This window comes from Barbus barbus (assembly GCF_936440315.1).
Source record: "Barbus barbus genome assembly, chromosome: 37".
Lineage (NCBI taxonomy): Eukaryota > Metazoa > Chordata > Actinopteri > Cypriniformes > Cyprinidae > Barbus > Barbus barbus.
Window position 1 is genome coordinate 23,614,509 of NC_136715.1, and position 17,816 is coordinate 23,632,324.

Sequence of the window (17,816 nt, forward strand, 5' to 3'; positions counted from 1 at the left end):
AAGTGTGCACACATACTACTACGTAATTTTAGATTTCCTGTATTCAGTAAAGGATTATACATGTACATTTGTGTATAACCTGTTGTAAAACACACAAGTAGCCTACAGATAATGATAATTAATTGTGTAAACTTTTTGAAACTGGTAAAATGGCTAAAAGAATATCATGTTACAGTCATAGTAACATAAATGAAATCAATAATATTATAAAAGGATAATCATATCATTAATCCTCGTTTATTCTTTTTGTCTGCAGTTTCAATTAAAGGTTTTTTTTTTTTTTTGGTAACATTCTAGGTTCTCCATTAATCATTATGTAATCAGAAAATCCCAGCGAGATCCCAAGGAAGAGAGGCTGCATAACAGTGATATATTGTAAGAATTTTCCTAAACGTACCTAAACTACGACCCTCTAGGATTACTTGAGGGTGTGGGAGGAACCTAATATGCACAAGTCTATGAGGTCATACATTGGGGTTTGGTTTTGGGTGCTGATATTGAAGAATGTGCAAAACACTTCTTGGGTCTCTAGAGTAAAGCTGGATCAGTGACTGGTGTTGTAGCTATCAATGCATACCCTGATGATGTGGAGGGCTCTCATCTTTCTAATTCTTACATTCTCATCAGGAGCACTTTCACGTGAGTATTTCTGGTCTGTATATACTTTATATATTGGAAACCATTAATAAGAATCACTGATTGTACAGACTTTGAAAGCGTAAAGCAGATACATTAAATGCCTCATAGTAAATTAAATGACTCAAAATTTGTAAAACTTTTTGTCGTATATATTTCTTCTTTTATAATTTTGGGATAAATCCACAGCTGATAAATAGTTGCATTATTTTAAATACCAGCACTTCAAACAATTCAGTTTCTTACAATTTTATCTAAATTAATTGCATGATAAATGCTTTGAAGAGGCTTGTTGCAAAGCTAACTTTTAAGGCCATTCTTTGATTTTATTAAGTATAGTGCCGCGGCATGATGCCAGACGTTAAAGAATTGTGCTGCCAACACCAGGTTAGGAAATGTATTGCTTTGGATAAAAACACATATGCCAAATAAACATTACATTTACATTTAGTCATTTGGCAGATGCTTTTATCCAAAGCGACTTACAATTGGGAACAAAATGTTAATGTAAGTAATGCGTCTTAAAACATATAATAATTCACATATTGCTTACACAATCAGATACACAAACATTCAGATGCACATACACTATATTGCCAAAAGTATTGGGTCACCCCCTTCTAATGAACAGGTTTGACTACTTTAGTCATTTCTATGAGTACAAATCTTAATGTTTAAGCATATAATGATATTCTAGGGAATTGTGTGCTTCTAATTTTATAGCAACAGTTTGGACAGAACCCTTTTCTATTCTAACATGACAGTGCCTCTGTGTATAAGGCACGGTTCAAAAAGACATGATTGATTGAGTCAGTGTGGAAGAACTTGACTGGTCTGCAGAAAGACAAGTCCTGATCCCAGCTGAACACCTCTGGTGTGACTTTAAATGCAGTTAAATTCAGTCCTAAATTCCTAAATTCAGCTGGGATTAGGACTTGTCTTTCTGCAGACAGTCAAGCTCTTCCACACTGACTGAATCAATCATGTCTTTTTGAACCGTGTCTTATACACAGAGGCACTGTCATGTTAGAATAGAAAAGGGTTCTGTCCAAACTGTTGCTATAAAATTAGAAGCACACAATTCCCTAGAATATCATTATATGCTTTAACATTAAGATTTGTACTCATAGAAATGACTAAAGTAGTCAAACGTGTTCATTATAACCCAATACTTTTGGCAATATAGTGTATGTGAAAAATGAAAGGTTGACTATGTGTCAGAGCTCTGTGGGATCTTACCTCATTACAGCAGTGGGGATTAGAGTGGTAACCTCAGCTGAAAGTCACATGAAAAGGATTGAATGGGATTGTGGAGGTCGTGTGACTCTATTTGCCAATCCTCACATTCTCTTGATTTTTTTTAGACCTTGTCTCTTCACTCACTTATGAACTTAAGCCAACCTTTTAACAACTGAACTACCCTATTTTTATTTACTTTAACTACTCGTTTTTAAATTATACTATCCATTATGTTGTACTATATTTAACTTAGAGTGCAAAATATCTATTATACCATTATTCTAATATGCTATCTCATGTAGGCGTAGTCATGTATTTATCTAATATGCATCATTTTATTGTTTGTAGGTTTGCTTATAAAGTTGAAGTAAGGGAATTAAATTGATAAATGTGCACTTCGCATATCTAATGATTTCTAATAAATGGGTCTGTTGGGAGATTAAAAAAAAAAAAAGAGTTTCCCCATAGATGAGTTTTAAAAAAGACCTGTGTTATTTGAATAAAGAAATTAACTTTATTAATTACTCATTTGAAAATTAATTTTAATGCTCTTTCACAAATTAAAACTTTATTATTTCTTTTCATCATTCTAGATCAATCAAGAACACGCTTTGCACATTATCGTTCATGGAATTCACAGATGTATCCAGTTTGGAGGGATGGAGATCCCAGATACAGAGACTGTTGGAAAGGTATTTGAGCACATCAAGCATAAACAATTAATTGACACATTCTAAAAATGTTAAAACCCAAGACATTGAGCTCAAAGTATTTTCAAACTTCAATGGAAAACTTCATTAGAGAAAGAATTCCTCCTTCCAAATAGATTTTTTTTGGTTTGCATATAAATAAATTAGGATATGCTACAAGTCAAAATTATTTATTGAGTTCATTTTAATTTTTTTGGAAGAAGATATGCTACACCTGCTACCTTTCTTTTAAACTATGTCTGGAAATGCTTTTTTGCCATAGGTGGAGAGGTGACATTTGAAGTCAGAAGTGATTCTCCTACACTGACAGGAGCCAAAGCTACTTTCAACGTTGATGTTCGCTTCCCTCAGAACCAGACAGTACTTCCTGATGGACAGGTGGTGTGGGCAAGAAACTGTACAATTAATGGTTAGTTATGCAAGCTTCCATGATACAATACATTTACATTATGCATATAAAAATTACAGTGGGGAAATTTTTAATAAGTATTTGACCCCTTCGCAAAACATGACTTAGTATTTGGTGGCAAAACCATTGTTGGCAATCACAGAGGTCAGACGTTTCTTGTAGTTGGCCACCTCTTTGCAAGACATTAAGGTTTTGAGGCTGGCGTTTGGTAACTCGAACCTTCAGCTCCCTCCACAGATTTTCTATGGGATTAAGGTCTGGAGACTGGCTAGATCACTCCAGGACCTTAATGTGCTTCTTCTTGAGCCACTCCTTTGTTGCCTTGGCCGTGTGTTTTGGGTCATTGTCATGCTGGAATACCCATCCACGACCCATTTTCAATGCCCTGGTTTGCTTCATTGCCCTGATGGTACATGGCCCCGTTCATCGTGGAGTCTGATTGATTGATTGCTTCTGTGAACAGGTGTCTTTTATACAGGTAACAAACTGAGATTAGGAGTACTCCCTTTAAGAGAATGCTCCTAATCTCAGCTGTATAAAAAACACCTGGAAAATCTTGCTGTTTGATAGGGGATCAAATACTTATTTCACTCATTAAAATGCAAATCAATTTATAACTTTTTTGAAATGCGTTTTTCTGGATTTTTTTGTTATTCTGTCTCTCGCTGTTCAAATAAACCTACCATTAAAATTATAGACTGATCATTTCTTTGTCAGTGGGCAAACGTAAAAAATCAGCAGGGGATCAAATATTTTTTTTCCCCCACTGTAATTGAGGCATATATATATAATTTGTCTTTTAGGAACATCCTATACTATGGGCCAGACTGTATACCCTGACTCCAACATCCCTCAAGAATGGACAGGTGTCTTTCCTGACAGGACACCCTTAACTAAGGTCTCTAACAAAAAGCCCCGCTTCATCTATGTATGGAAAACATGGGGTAAGAGCAAGTTTAAACCTATATTTTTATTCTAGAGTAATATATATTAACCTACACATTTAGTGAAAGATGGATTTACATATGCAAGTAGGACACACACTTGGATCGACAATCTATGAAGACTTTAAGGTTAGAGTTGCAGAGTCTTGTACAGGATTCTTATGAACCATTTATTTTAAAATCATTTCTCTCTGAGTTTAGAGGGTAGCTTGGTGTTAGGGATAGTGTTGGGGCTATTAGTGACTGATTTTTAGCTACTCTTTTCATTGTATCTCTCGTTCAGGAAAATATTGGCAGGTGGCTGATGGTCCCTCCTCTCTACTGACCATTGAAACAGACAATATGCCTCTTGGTTCTTACACAATGGATATAGTCATTTATCACTGCCGTGGTAAAGACAAGTTTGTTCCCCTTGGTTATGCATCTACCCAGTTCTCCATCACTGGTGAGTAGTTTGATAATTGCACATTTATCTAGAAATCCACTATCATCTCTATCCTTTAGAAAAAAAAATATTAAGCCTAGTTTGTTTATCTTACACTGTAGTAAGAATTCATGCCATTAAACCACTGCTTTGAACTGAACTGGAAAGTAATCAGTGTAACTGGAGAATAAACTAATGCTGTCATTTACTGAACATATTCCCACAAGACCCTAACGAAATTTCCTCTTCTTCTCTAGACCAGATTCCTTTTACAGTGACATTATCTCAGGTTGATGACATCAATCAGGGTGACCAAAGCTTTATCCAGAACAGAGCTGTGTCTTTTGGCATTAATTTGCATGACCCTAGCCAATATCTCAGTGGGTCAGACATCACCTTCAACTGGGATTTTGGTGACAATAGTGGAACTCTCATTTCCCGGGAAACTCCTGTTACCCACACATACCTTACAACTGGTTCATTCAGGCCACAGGTTGTTTTGATGGCAGCCATCTCAACTGGTTGTCCGCTCAGTCCAACTCCAGCAGCTACTGTTGTACCTCCTGTTCCTGTCACAGGTAGAATTTCATACTATAACCAAATCTCATATTTCATAGCATTTGAAAGACAATTCTCAGTCTAGAAAGTGTTTTGGAGAGATTTCCAAAAGGTTTATAAGTTCTTTAAGTTCCTAAGTTCCTTCTCCTTTTTGCCAGATGAAGCTACAGCAGTGGAAAACATTATGCTGACTGTTTCTCCTCAGTCGGTTGATGTTGTGCCCACGGCAGAGGAAGGAGTTGCAGCTGATGTCACTGTCGTTGCCAATGACTTAGCAGTGTCAGCAATTGACACAGAAGCAGAATTAGATAATACTGCCCAGGAGGTGCCCACTGTTGCTGGAGACACAGCTGTGGCTGAAGCTGACAATACTGCTGCAGTTATGTTAGCCACACCTGCGGCTGTTGAGGCTGAACCTGCGACAGAAGTTCCTGTGGCTGACACAGCCCCAGAAGGAGACGAGATTATTATCAATCTGGCAGCCACAGTACTCCCAGAACCCCCTGCTGCTGTAGCTGACACAGCCTCTGTTCAGACAGTTATAGAAACAGTGGCACCAACTGGTGGTGCAATAATCATTATCACCCCTGAGGCAGCGGTCACAGATATTGTAGCATCTGTTATACCTGCAGTAGAAGACATAGAAGCAGTTAATGAGACTGTTGCTGCGGTCAACGAGGCAACCGAAGCCATCACTGGTGAAAAAAAAAACTTTATTTAGACATTCATAACTTTGTAAAATCCAAAACAATTAATTTAGTCATGTATTTAATGTATTTCCATCGGTGCTTTAATTGCAGGCTTAACTAGCATACCTGAGGCAACAGTGAGTGAATTAGAAGCTGAACTGGTGGCAGGAACTGAAGCAACCCAGGCCGCTCTAGTCATTGCAAAGCGGCAAGCACCAGAAGTGCCAGCAGAAACAAACTGTATGATTTATCGTTATGGCTCCTTCTCTACAACTCTTACAGTAGTCCGTGAGTATTTTTATTTATTTTATTTTAGTTTAGTTTAGGTTAGGTTAGTGTATTTAAACAATAATAGACAAAATATTAATCATCTTGGCAAAAAAGAAAGAAGAGATTTATACAAAAGTACACATTAAAAATGTTTTACATTGTGTTTTACAGGTCATATGGTAAAAGTTAAATTTGGCACACAGATAGAGAACAGTCTGAACATTAGCCACACCAAATTTGAAGTCTTTAACTCAAACCCGCTAGCGCCACCACTAGTCCAAAATTGCACTCATGTTTGTGCTAATAACTTTTCAGCTGTAAGCGCTAGAAACAAAATTATTTTTTCCCTCTGATTCCTTGATGAGTCAAGATGCAAAATAAAAAAAATTGGGTCCCACTTTATATTAAGTGGCCTTTATATTATGTACTTACATTTAAATTAATCATTTGATTCAAAGCACTTAGTGTACATACGTTTTTACATTGTACTTCTATTTTAAAAATATCTGCATGTAATTACATCTCAAATTAATTTCTGTAATTACATTTATAATTACACTTTTGACCCACTCCTTACACCTTAACCCACCTTTAAACCTAACCATACCACCAAGCCTGTCCCTAACTTGACCCATATCCCACCTCAATAGAAGCAAAAGTGTTTTGCAATACATTATGAACACAAGTATACTGTACTTACTTTTAGTTGTTAAGGCCACTTAATATAAAGTGGGACCAAAATTCAAAATGAAGTTAATTGTGAAATTCGTGAATTTCACAGTTAACTTCATTTTGAACAGTGAAATTCGTTTTCTCAGATACATCACCAGTGTTAGCTTCATAGTAAATACTTCTGAACATGAAAATATAACACATGAAAAAATACTATAGTAATTTATAGTAAATACTACAGTGTTTTTGAACCATACTATAGTAAAGTACTTTAATTAATTTATTGTGGTAATTCTATAGATGCTGTGGTAATATAACAACTAAAGTAATTTAAACAAATTACTTTACCCAATACTGTACCAAGTTTTCTACTTGTAAAAACTAAAGTATACTAGAGTATTTATTACAGTTTATCAATTCACTATAGTTAATACTAAAGTATGCTGTAGCGTTCATTAACAAAGTGTTGTAAATACTATAACATTATAATTATTATATTATATTATTATAACTATTACAGTATAATACACTTTACTATAGTATGGTTCAAAAACACTATAGCATTTACTATAAATTACTATTATTTTTTTCATGTGGGTGTGTATAAAAATAGCCTGCAAATAGTGAATTTGTGTTTGTTTTGGTAAGTAACAGATTTCCCCATGTAACTTGGTTAATTGTTCTGGGAAACAACATGGCTTTTGTTTTCCACAATTCGTAACATTCTAATTGAATATTCAAACACATAAAGTACTACATTACAGTGTATTCTAATATACAATTCTCTGTATGTAGAGTCTGCCTATTAAGGTTAGAGTGCCACCCTCAGGCTGAATTACACAAAGACACTAGACCTCTGCTAAAAGTATTCTGCATTTGTATTTTAAATGTAAAACTCAGGCAACTAGTAGTTAATCATAGCTTAGTAAAATAGTGTTAGATACGTCCAAGAATCTGCCCCACCTAGATTTATGGTCAGAAGCCACTACTGCTTCAACATTTATGATGTTGTCTTAATGAAACATGTAAACAGATCACTTCTACCTCGATTTCTTTTTAAATATAAACACTTAATAGTGTATCGATGAGCACAAAAACAGCCTGTCTACATACATGTTTAATATTCTCTACATATATGTTTTTCCAACTCAGAGGGAATAGAGAGTGTCGAGATTGTGGAGGTGAATAATGTGGTCATTCTGGCCACAGAGCTGGAGCAGAATGCTGTAGATCTTACAGTCACATGCCAGGGAAGGTAAATATTCCTTCAATATGGATTTATTTTATAGACTGTATATAGGCTTTAGTGTTTTCAGCTGTGGCTGTTTTATAATAGTCTTAAATTGGTAATAATGATGGCTGTTGTAGAACATAAAATGTGTTATGCAAAGTTATTAATCTTTTATATTTGCTTGCCAGCCTGCCAAATCAAGTCTGCACTGTGGTATCTGATGCAGACTGCATAAGCCCTGTTCAGGCCCTACAGTGTAACGCTGTGACTCCAACCTCTGAGTGTCAGATGGTGCTGCGACAATTTTTCAACAACTCTGGCACCTTCTGTATCAACGTCTCTCTAACCAATGATGTCAGCTTGGCCGTAACCAGTGCAAAGCTCAGTGTGGCTATAGGCAAGTCTCATATACATTCAAAGCATATGTAAAATAATAAAATGTATTTTCTTGAGCATATAACCTCACTAATAGGGGAAGTCGTGGCCTAATGGTTAGAGAGTCGGACTTGTAATCCGAAGGTTGCGGGTTCGAGTCTCCGGCCGGCAGGAATTGTAGGTGGGGGGAGTGAATGTCCAGCGCTCTCTCCACCCTCAATACCACGACTGAGGTGCCCTTGAGCAAAGCACCGAACCCCCAACTGCTCCCTGGGCGCTGCAGCATAAAATGGCTGCCCACTGCTCCGTGTGTGTTTGTTCACGGTGTGTGTGTTCACTGCTGTGTGTGTGCACGTTGGATGGGTTAAATGCAGAGCACGAATTCCGAGTATGGGTCACCATACTTGGCTGAATGTCACTTCACTAATTCATAACTTATCTTGTTAAAATTACAGACACAAACTCATCAAGGAACACAGCTGGAGCAACACTGGGAGTCCTGGTTTTTATTTGTGCTGTGGGGGCCATTGCATTTACATACAAGTAAGACACCAATACACATAAGGGTTTCATCAAAATTATTATTAACAATATGTTATTGTGTGCTGCCTGGTTAAATGTAAATAAAGTTTATGTATATTAAAGCAACCCTCAATGTATATATTTTTTTATCCAGGCGATATAAGTACCATCCACTAAGAGATGATAATACAAGCAGCAGTTTCAGCTCCGGAAGAAGCTCAGTGCCTTTAATGCTGTGGAACCTTCTGAGCCGGAGATCCACTGCAGAGACCCGCCCCCTCCTGCTTGGGCGAGTGGTGTGAAAAGGCATATTGCATAGTCTGTACAATCTCTCAGTAAGAGAATTAAATATGAACAATGAGGGCCTCATTGTACTGTAACAACAAAATGTAATATGCCTCACATTGTCTAAATGGTTTTATTGTATGTGGCAGTTGCTGAATAATTACATAGCATATTGTGTGTCGTCATAAAAAGTTGCAGATATATCCTGTCAGTGGTTAGCTTTTCTTGGGTTGCAATAATCTGACTTTTTCCCCTTTGGTTATTTGTTATGTCCCTAGGTGTCAATCAAGAGATATAGGGTTGTAACTTTAACTATGAAAAATATAGTGTAGTGCACAGGACAATGCAAAGTGGTGAACAACCAAGTAGTTTACTTACATAATTTACAGAAGGTGGGAATAAAAAGTATAAAAGGGGTACAAAATGTAAAAGAAAATATTTAAAAATGGCACTCTAATTCACATGGCACTCTAACTAATCTATGCTCTTTAACAAAAATCAAAGTACAGTGGGTAGCACCCACCCCTCACCTAACAGTTATGTGGAGCATCTTCAGTTATGTAAATGTAATCATTCTATAAGCAACCCAAGTAAACGGCTTGATAGGAATATTGTCTTATTTAAAATAATCAGATAATAGCAAATGTTTCAAGAAAAGCCTTGCACCTGTTCAACATTTATGCAACAAAGAAGTTAAAAAAGAAGTTAATGAAGTAAATTTATATTTACATTTAACTACGATGTAAATTTATATTAGTGTTTAACCATCAATAATTAAAAAATATGGTAACACTTTATTTTAGGGTCTCTTAACTAGTTGCTTATTAGCATGCATATTATTAGAATATTAGCCATTTATAATTAAGCACATATTAATGCCTTATTCTATCCCTAATCCTACCCAATACCTAAACTTAATAATTACCTTACTTACTAATAATAAGCAGCAAATTAGGAATTTATTGAGGGAAAAGTCGTAGTTAATAGTGAATGTGTTCCCTGTTCTAAAGTGTTACCAAAAATATTATGTATTTTCCCCATTTACCTTTGTAGAACTACCTTTCCTTTATTATAATCTAATAATTGTATTATTTAAAGCAGTGCTTCTCAAACCTGTCTAAACCCCCCACCACTGCACATTTGGGAAGTCTTCCTCATCTAACACACCTCATTAAACTCATCATCTCAGTAGAGATTGCAAAACCACAAATGGGTTTGTCTGATATAAGAAACATGCAAAATGTGCAGTGGTGGGGGATCTCCATGACAAACTTGAGAAGCACTGATTTAAAGCCTCAACATCATTTACTTTTTTAACAAACGATGTGTTAATTTGATATCGACCTAAAAGGTCTGATGTTTTATTTATAAATAATAATAACCATACTAATGACGTATTACCCCTAAATAAAAACATCTCCTGACTCTTTTCGACTTTTTGTCTGGTTCTATTAAAAACAATCCTTCTTGAAGTAATCACAGTGACAAAAACTCATGAGAAGAAGCTAAAAACTCAAATAAGTTATATCTTTAGTTTTTTACAGTGACTTGTGAACTTATGATAAGACTCTGCTCTGTATTTATTTTAGTTTTTCCTCTTTAACTTAGTCTATCTCTCAAGCTTGTGTGGAACACAGTCAATAACCACTCAAAGGACAATGCATTGGTACGCAATATGCAAAGCATATTACACAATATATTAAGTCTTTTACCTGTCTGTGGTTTCATTAAAAAAAAAAAAAAAAGCAGCTGGTAACTATTTATTATGCTCACAAATTTATTTTAATCTCTAAGTACTTCTGACTAGAACCAGCCTTTAAATATGTCACCCTCTCAGTTTGGAAATCTTTTCAAACAAAAGAATGGCATAAGTCTTTCAATCATCTTAAAATTGTTATGCAAGGTCTAGAGAATGAATTAATGATGTGTAAATATGTTTAAGGTTGTATGTTTTATGTTTGTTTTATTATATGTTGTTACTCGTTTATGTATATTTGTGAATCCAGGTCATCTCAGTGAGGTTTATAAATTTAACGTCAAAATGCTAACAATGTGTTAGCAATGTGCTATTACAATTAATTACTATACTATTATTCTGTTTCAAAATCCGGTTCCTATAGAGGCACATTAACAGTAGGGGATAGAAGTGCACAACTTAACACTTTTTGACTTGCTCAGTTTGTGAAAATCCACATGGGGTTCAGAGTGTCATTTCTTCACATAAATATCACACGTCTAGTACAAATGTGTGATTTCTACCAAAGGGTGTGGAACGCAATTTCTACTGAGGTCTGGTGCAGTCATAACAACCTGGAGCTGAACACACTCAAAACAGTGGAGATGATAGTGGGCTTCAGGAGAAACACCCCAGGACTCCCTCCACTCACCATCATGGACAGCACTGTGGCTGCAGTAGAGTTATTCAGCCCAGCAGAGGTTGTATTTCCTTCGCCAGCTGAGGCTGCTCACATAGTTTTACTCAACTGTTATTGAGTCAGTTTGTGCTCTTGGGTCAGCCAGCAAATCAAACTTAAAAAGACTGCAACGGACTGTTAGGAAGCTGAGGGGATAATTGGTGTGCACCTGCTAAAGGTCAGGAAACATCATCACAGACCCCTCTCAACCAGGCCACAACCTGTTTGCACTTCTCCCATCAAGCAGATGCTACAGATCTCTGTGCACTATTCATATAGGCACAAAAACAGTGTTTTTCCCCAGGCCATGTCTACATTTAATAATTTACACACCAATTTATTTAGGAGTTTATTGAGGCAAATGTTGTAGTTAATGGTTTGTTAATAGCGGGAATTGGACCTTAAAATAAAGTGTGACCCAAATTCTGTGTGTATTTGTGCACTCTTGACGAATAAAGCTCATTCTGATTCTGATTTTAGTAAATAATTAATTCATTACATTGATAATATAAAAATACAAATTAGATTTTTTTTTAATGTAAGTAATGTTTATTTATTTAACCTGGAACATGTTAACATTAACAATAATATAACTAACATTAAGTATAACTAAGGTTTACATATAAATATATTGTCTATCCAAAGGTATTAAAGGGATATTTCACCCCAAAATGATTCTGTTATCTGTTTAGGCATACATTTTGTTATTTTTTCAGATTACAGTTGGGGTGCTTCTCAATCTGAAGGCTACATCCTATAAAACAGCCTTCAATAGTGTTTGATGACGTGGCAGCTGAGGTATGTAGCCTTTAAATTTTCCCTCAAAAATCTCCAGAAGGGAAACTTCAGTCATATGCAAATCCTGCAATGATGCAAGTCTCAAAGTGAAGTTAAACAAGCAATGACGTTGCTCTCAGAGGGACACTCTTTCTTCAACTTTACACGCAAACCTGAAGTTTTTATTATGCTATCACAGCATAAAACCTCGACGCTGTCAGGTTGATCCAATTCTGTAAAACTAGATTATGCCATACCACGCTTTTGCCATGATAACATAAACTGTGGCTCAAAAAACCACAAATCCAGCATATGGAAGTCATTTACCAATGATATATTGAGAAGATTTAGTTTGTTTAATTACTGGTTTGATTTAAACCGGTTTTGTGAATACATGGTTCCTAATATTACAACTCCCTACCCAGGACCGAAAGTCTCTGATGGTTTTCATTGAAATAACTGCCTTAAAGCTTTAAGTCAAACAAATGACTTGAGGGTTAATGGTCAGTTTCTCTTTGCCTGACTAAAACAAAATAAATGTGTGGACCTTTTACATTGGCAGAGCACAAAGCTTTCCATGGTCCACATAGTCATAACATGAGGACAGACTTTAACAAAATACTCCTTACATTGGCATGCATCTACATTTGCTGAAATTACCTGCCTTTTTCACCAAAGTGACAGTAGTTGCATTTTATAAATCACCAAGGACCATGGTTTTAGCTAAAAATCTTCTTAAGTTCTACTAAAGATAAAAAGTCACCCATGCATCTTGGATGGTATAAGGATGAGTAAATTAACAGCAATCTTTAATTTTTCTGTGAAATATCCCTTTAAAGGGCATCCTATTTTGCCCGTTTTACTAGATACAACAAAAGTCCTATGTGTCCCCAGAATATATCTGTTGGAGATTTAATTCAAAATATAGTTACATTGGCTGTGAGTACAGCAGCTGACATCACTTTCTGTTGATTTAACTTTTGAAATCTTACAATAAAATTATCTCTTTTAAGTTTTCAAAAGTGCTTTAATTGACATAATTTATCCCTTGCAAACTCCACAAATGTTTGTCTGTCTGTTTTCTTATGGGTCCCAAATCTTTGTCTACACGTTTCAGGCACTACCTCACAAGCATACAGAACAGTTTCTTTGATCACCAGTCAGACTTAGTCTGAACTTTTCTCTGTCGGTAATGCAAAACATATTTTTTGGTCTTACCTGAACAGCTTGCACTGCATTAGCAGAGCCCACATCTCTTTAGGCCGTTGCAATGTAGCGGTGACACATTTAAAAGCCGTAAAGTACCAATCTACCACCGCTTCTTGAAAAGGGAGCACCAAATTAATATTTGCTCACAAATAAGGGAAAACTACTCGCTTCAGGAACTGAAGTGGAACTGAAAGAAACCGGCAGAGGGCCTGAAGGCAGCTGACCGGACAAAGTAAAAGCAGGGGAACCCTCTGGTGAGCTCACAGACTCACAAAGTCATGTTTCCTTTTCTAGTTCCAGCTAGTTCTTTCAACCAGAGCTTGTCAGTCTCTCTCTCTCTCTCTGTTCACTCTTTAGTTCTATTTCCAATTCTTGAGATTGATTATGTAAATGGGGTAATTTGAGGCAGAAAATCAGTTCTCAAAACAGAAGAGGGCTTCTCTTCAGCCTCTGCTGGCACAGCAGCTCCCTCCTGCATATTTAGTAATCCCAACTACTCAGGCAAAATTTGTTGCTGCACCAATTCTTTATGCAATAACGCTTAAACATCTTTCTTAGATGCATAATGAGGATTTTAAAGAAATCAGCAATTTTGAACAAATTATTCTTCCTACAGCAATCAAACTGTTCTGTGCCTGGAGTTAGCGTAAATGCAATCAGATTAAATTCCATTTTCCCACTAACTAATCTCTCCCACACCAAAAATAAAACAGCCAGACAAGGAATAAAGTAGACTGACTTAACCCACAATAAGTATTAGCAGATGATTTCCTTCTCAACGTGTGCAGATGAAACTCTAGCTTGTTATTTGTGTAACAAATAAATTGCCTACAAAGAATTTGATATCTTATGACAAGCCACTTAATTATTTTATAACAAACAACAAAACCTCAATTTCAATTATGGCAGAGCCACCTGCGAGAGCATGAGAGAGAGAGAGACACACACACACACAACACACACACACACACACACACACACACACACACATATACAGGCTGTAGGTGGGTTTCATATATATCAAGGTCCCAAAACTGAGCTTTAGGAAGCTTAGAGGCATGTCTCCCTAGAAACAAGTAGATTTCCCTGATGATACATATATGCATTTTAAGATGTTTGAAGCCCAAGAGGGTTGAATAACGCTTTAAATCCATGTCAATGGGCAGTTACATAAATTATGTCAAGCAGATTCCTAAACAAAAGAATCAGGTTAAATGTTACAATGGATAATCCACGCTACAGTCTGGAATTACAAAAGAGGAAAATGAATGAGAAGAATTGAGAAGAAATTAATGAGAAATTTACTAAAATTAGACACCTGCCAGCTACTTTATTAGGTATACCTTCTTTTTCTGACCATTTTCTGTTACCACTAGAAAGAGTTATGTGTGAAAATCCCAGTAGCTCATCAGTTCCTGAAATGCTTAGACCAGCCCGTCTGGCACCAACAACCATGCCATTTTCAAAGTAACTTGAATCACCTATCTTCCCCATATTGATGCATGGTTTTGAACTTCAGTAGCATTGTCTTGACCTACATTGTCTTGCCTGCTTTATCTACAATAATTCTAACCCTATACTGGCAATTCTAACCTCGCGCTCATAGTTTTGATTAGAATACATCCAGTCTGGCAGTAGCATACGGTCTAGCCTCAGAAGTGTAAACATATTAAAGCATCCAAAGCTCAAATAGGATCCAAAATCCAAGTCACGCAGCTCCCTCACTACTCTCCATTGGAAATTAATGACTTCCTGTCTGCTGCTTGTCGTTTTGTCAGAGTTAGTGGAAAGGTGGCTTAAAATTTATTATAAACAGTGGAACTGCAGTTGTCTAATGGTCTTCTTGGGAAGGCCGGTGAGGAGACCATTACAGTAATCCACCCTGCTGGTGATAAAGGCATGAACAAGTTTCTCCAAGTCTTGACTGGAAACAAAACATCTAATTCTTGCAATGTTTTTGAAGTGATAGTATGCTGATTTAGTCACTGCTTTGACATGACTACTGAAACTAAGATCTGTCTCCAGAATCACCCCAAGATTTCTGACTTGATTTTTAGTTGTTTGACCCCTAGAGTCGAGGATGCATTCACCTTGAGAACTTCATCTTTGTTTCCAAATGCAATGACTTCAGTTTTCTCCTTGTTTAACTGAAGGAAGTTCTGGCACATCCAACTGTTAATTTCATCAATGCATTGGCAGAGGGAGTCAATGGGGCTGTAGTCATTTGGAGATAAGGCTAGGTAAATCTGGGTATCATCAGCATAGCTGTGATAGGCAATTTGGTACTTCCTCATTATCTGACTTAGTGGGAGCATATACAGGCTAAACAAGAGCGGTGCAAGAATTGAGCCTTGTCATGGCCGTCCACTTAGACTTATGCTCTCCTATACTCACATAATAACCTCTCCCTTCTAAGTATGATCTGAACCATTTGAGTGCCATCCCAGAAAGCCCGACCCAGTTTTCCAGTCTCTCTAGAAGTATGTTATGATCGACAGTGTCAAACGCAGCACTAAGATCTAGTAGTACCAGCACTGATATTTTGCCAGAATCAGAATTGAGGCGAATATCATTTATTATCTTAATGAGTGCTGTCTCTGTGCTGTGATGTGCTCGGAAACCAGATTGAAAATTGTCCAGGTATCCATTTGAGTTTAAGTAGTTGTTCAGCTGATTAAAAACTACCTTTTCAATAATCTTACCTATGAAAGGAAGATTTGATATGGGTCTATAGTTGCTCAACATGGTGTTATCAAGATTGCACTTTTTCAGAAAGGGCTTAACAACTGCAGTTTTAAGGGAGTTTGGAAAAGTCCCAGAAAGAAGTGAGGCGTTCACCACTTCTAAGAGATCAGCTTCTAAACAGTTAAGCACATTTTTGAAAAAGGATGTGGGAAGTGTGTCAAGATAGCAGGTTGAAGATTTAAGGTGCTGTACTATTTCTTCCAAAATTTTGTTATCAATTTTTTTAAAACACACATAGTCACTTCTTTTTGAAATTGCGGTCGAATCTGTGTGACCTCTGCATAACGTGAGGATGTGCCAATCTCCTTTCTGATATTATTGATGATCTCAGAAAAGAAGGAAGCAAACTCATTGCATTTGCTATCGGAGAGCATTTCACTGGGAATCTGACTTGGGGGGTTTGTCAGTCTCTCAACAGTCGCAAAAAGAGTGCGAGTGTTGTTTAAGTTACTGTTTATAAGGTTTGAAAAGAAAGTCTGTCTAGCTGTGGCTAGTTCCACATTGAAAGCATAAAGGCTGTCTTTATAGATGCTATAGTGAATTTCGAGTTTCGTCTTCTGCCACATCCGCTCAGCTTTTCTGCATTGTCTTTTCATGCTCTGAACTGCTGTTGATTTTCTCCAAATTGATTTTTGTTTGCCCGTCTTCTTGCTGACCTTTATCGGGGCAATATCGTCAATAACATTCTTAACTTTTGAGTTAAATGACTCCAGGAGAAGATCAACAGAGTCTGCAGAAATGCTTGGTGTTAATGATATTGCCTTCATAAATAGCGCACTAGTGTTCTCGTTAATGCATCTCTTACTGATAGAGACAGATCTAGATTCAGTGGTGACTGAGATCAATATATCAAAGAAAATACAGAAGTGATCAGATAGTGCTACATCCTTAATTACAATGGATGAGATGTTTAGACCTCTACTGATGAGTAAATCTAGAGTGTGTCCACGATTGTGTGTGGGTCCGTGCACATGCTGACTCAGGTCAAAAGTGTTTAAAATAGTTATAATTCCTTTTGTAGTTTTGATTTCTGCATTATCTATGTGAATATTAAAATCCCCTGCAATAGCAAAACAGTCAAACTCTAAGGAAATCATTGATAACAGTTCAGTGAACTCATCAACAAAGGCTGGAGAATATTTTGGAGGCCTGTAAATAATGATAAACAGGGTGTGTGGAGCACCTTTCAGCACAATGCCTAGGTGTTCAAAAGACAAATAATGAGCAAATGACATTTGCTTGCGCTGATAAACATCTTTAAACAGAGCAGCTACACCTCCACCTCTCCTAACAGTCCTGCAGACACTTATAAAATTAAAGTTAGGAGGGGCTGTTTCATTAAGGACTGTTGCACTGCAGCTGTCTTCTAACCATGTTTCATTTAGAAACATAAAATCCAGGTTGTTTGTGATTATTAAATCGTTGATCAGAAATTATTTATTTTTAAGTGAGCGAATGTTTAAAAATGCTAACTTGATGGAATTACATTTTGTCTCTACAGCAATCTTAGATTGATGCATTATAGGCCGCAGGTTAGATGGGTCAGCCGTACGGCTTGAGAAGGCCTTAGACTTTCTATCGCGTGATAAAACAGAAATAGAGGCTACAGGCACAGTGGGTTCCCGCTTTGTCTGTAAACATTTGTGAATGTTGTGGCTAATATAGCGTGGACCCGACACATATCACTGAGAGCTGTTATCAGTTGTT

General features: G+C 36.7%; 1 protein-coding gene across 1 annotated transcript; it reads left to right on the forward strand.

The window, feature by feature from the left end:
• The first annotated feature begins 322 nt into the window (after positions 1–322).
• On the forward strand, positions 323–11,851 carry LOC306856659 (melanocyte protein PMEL-like). The gene is made up of 12 exons (XM_079396026.1): positions 323–639; positions 2,469–2,567; positions 2,848–2,994; positions 3,798–3,938; positions 4,222–4,383; positions 4,620–4,940; positions 5,079–5,618; positions 5,721–5,897; positions 7,704–7,806; positions 7,971–8,179; positions 8,613–8,700; positions 8,834–11,851. Exons 1-12 carry the CDS (start codon positions 570–572, stop codon positions 8,979–8,981), a joined length of 2,205 nt encoding a protein of 734 aa, XP_079252152.1. The 5' UTR covers positions 323–569; the 3' UTR covers positions 8,982–11,851.
• Positions 11,852–17,816: the final 5,965 nt, after the last annotated feature.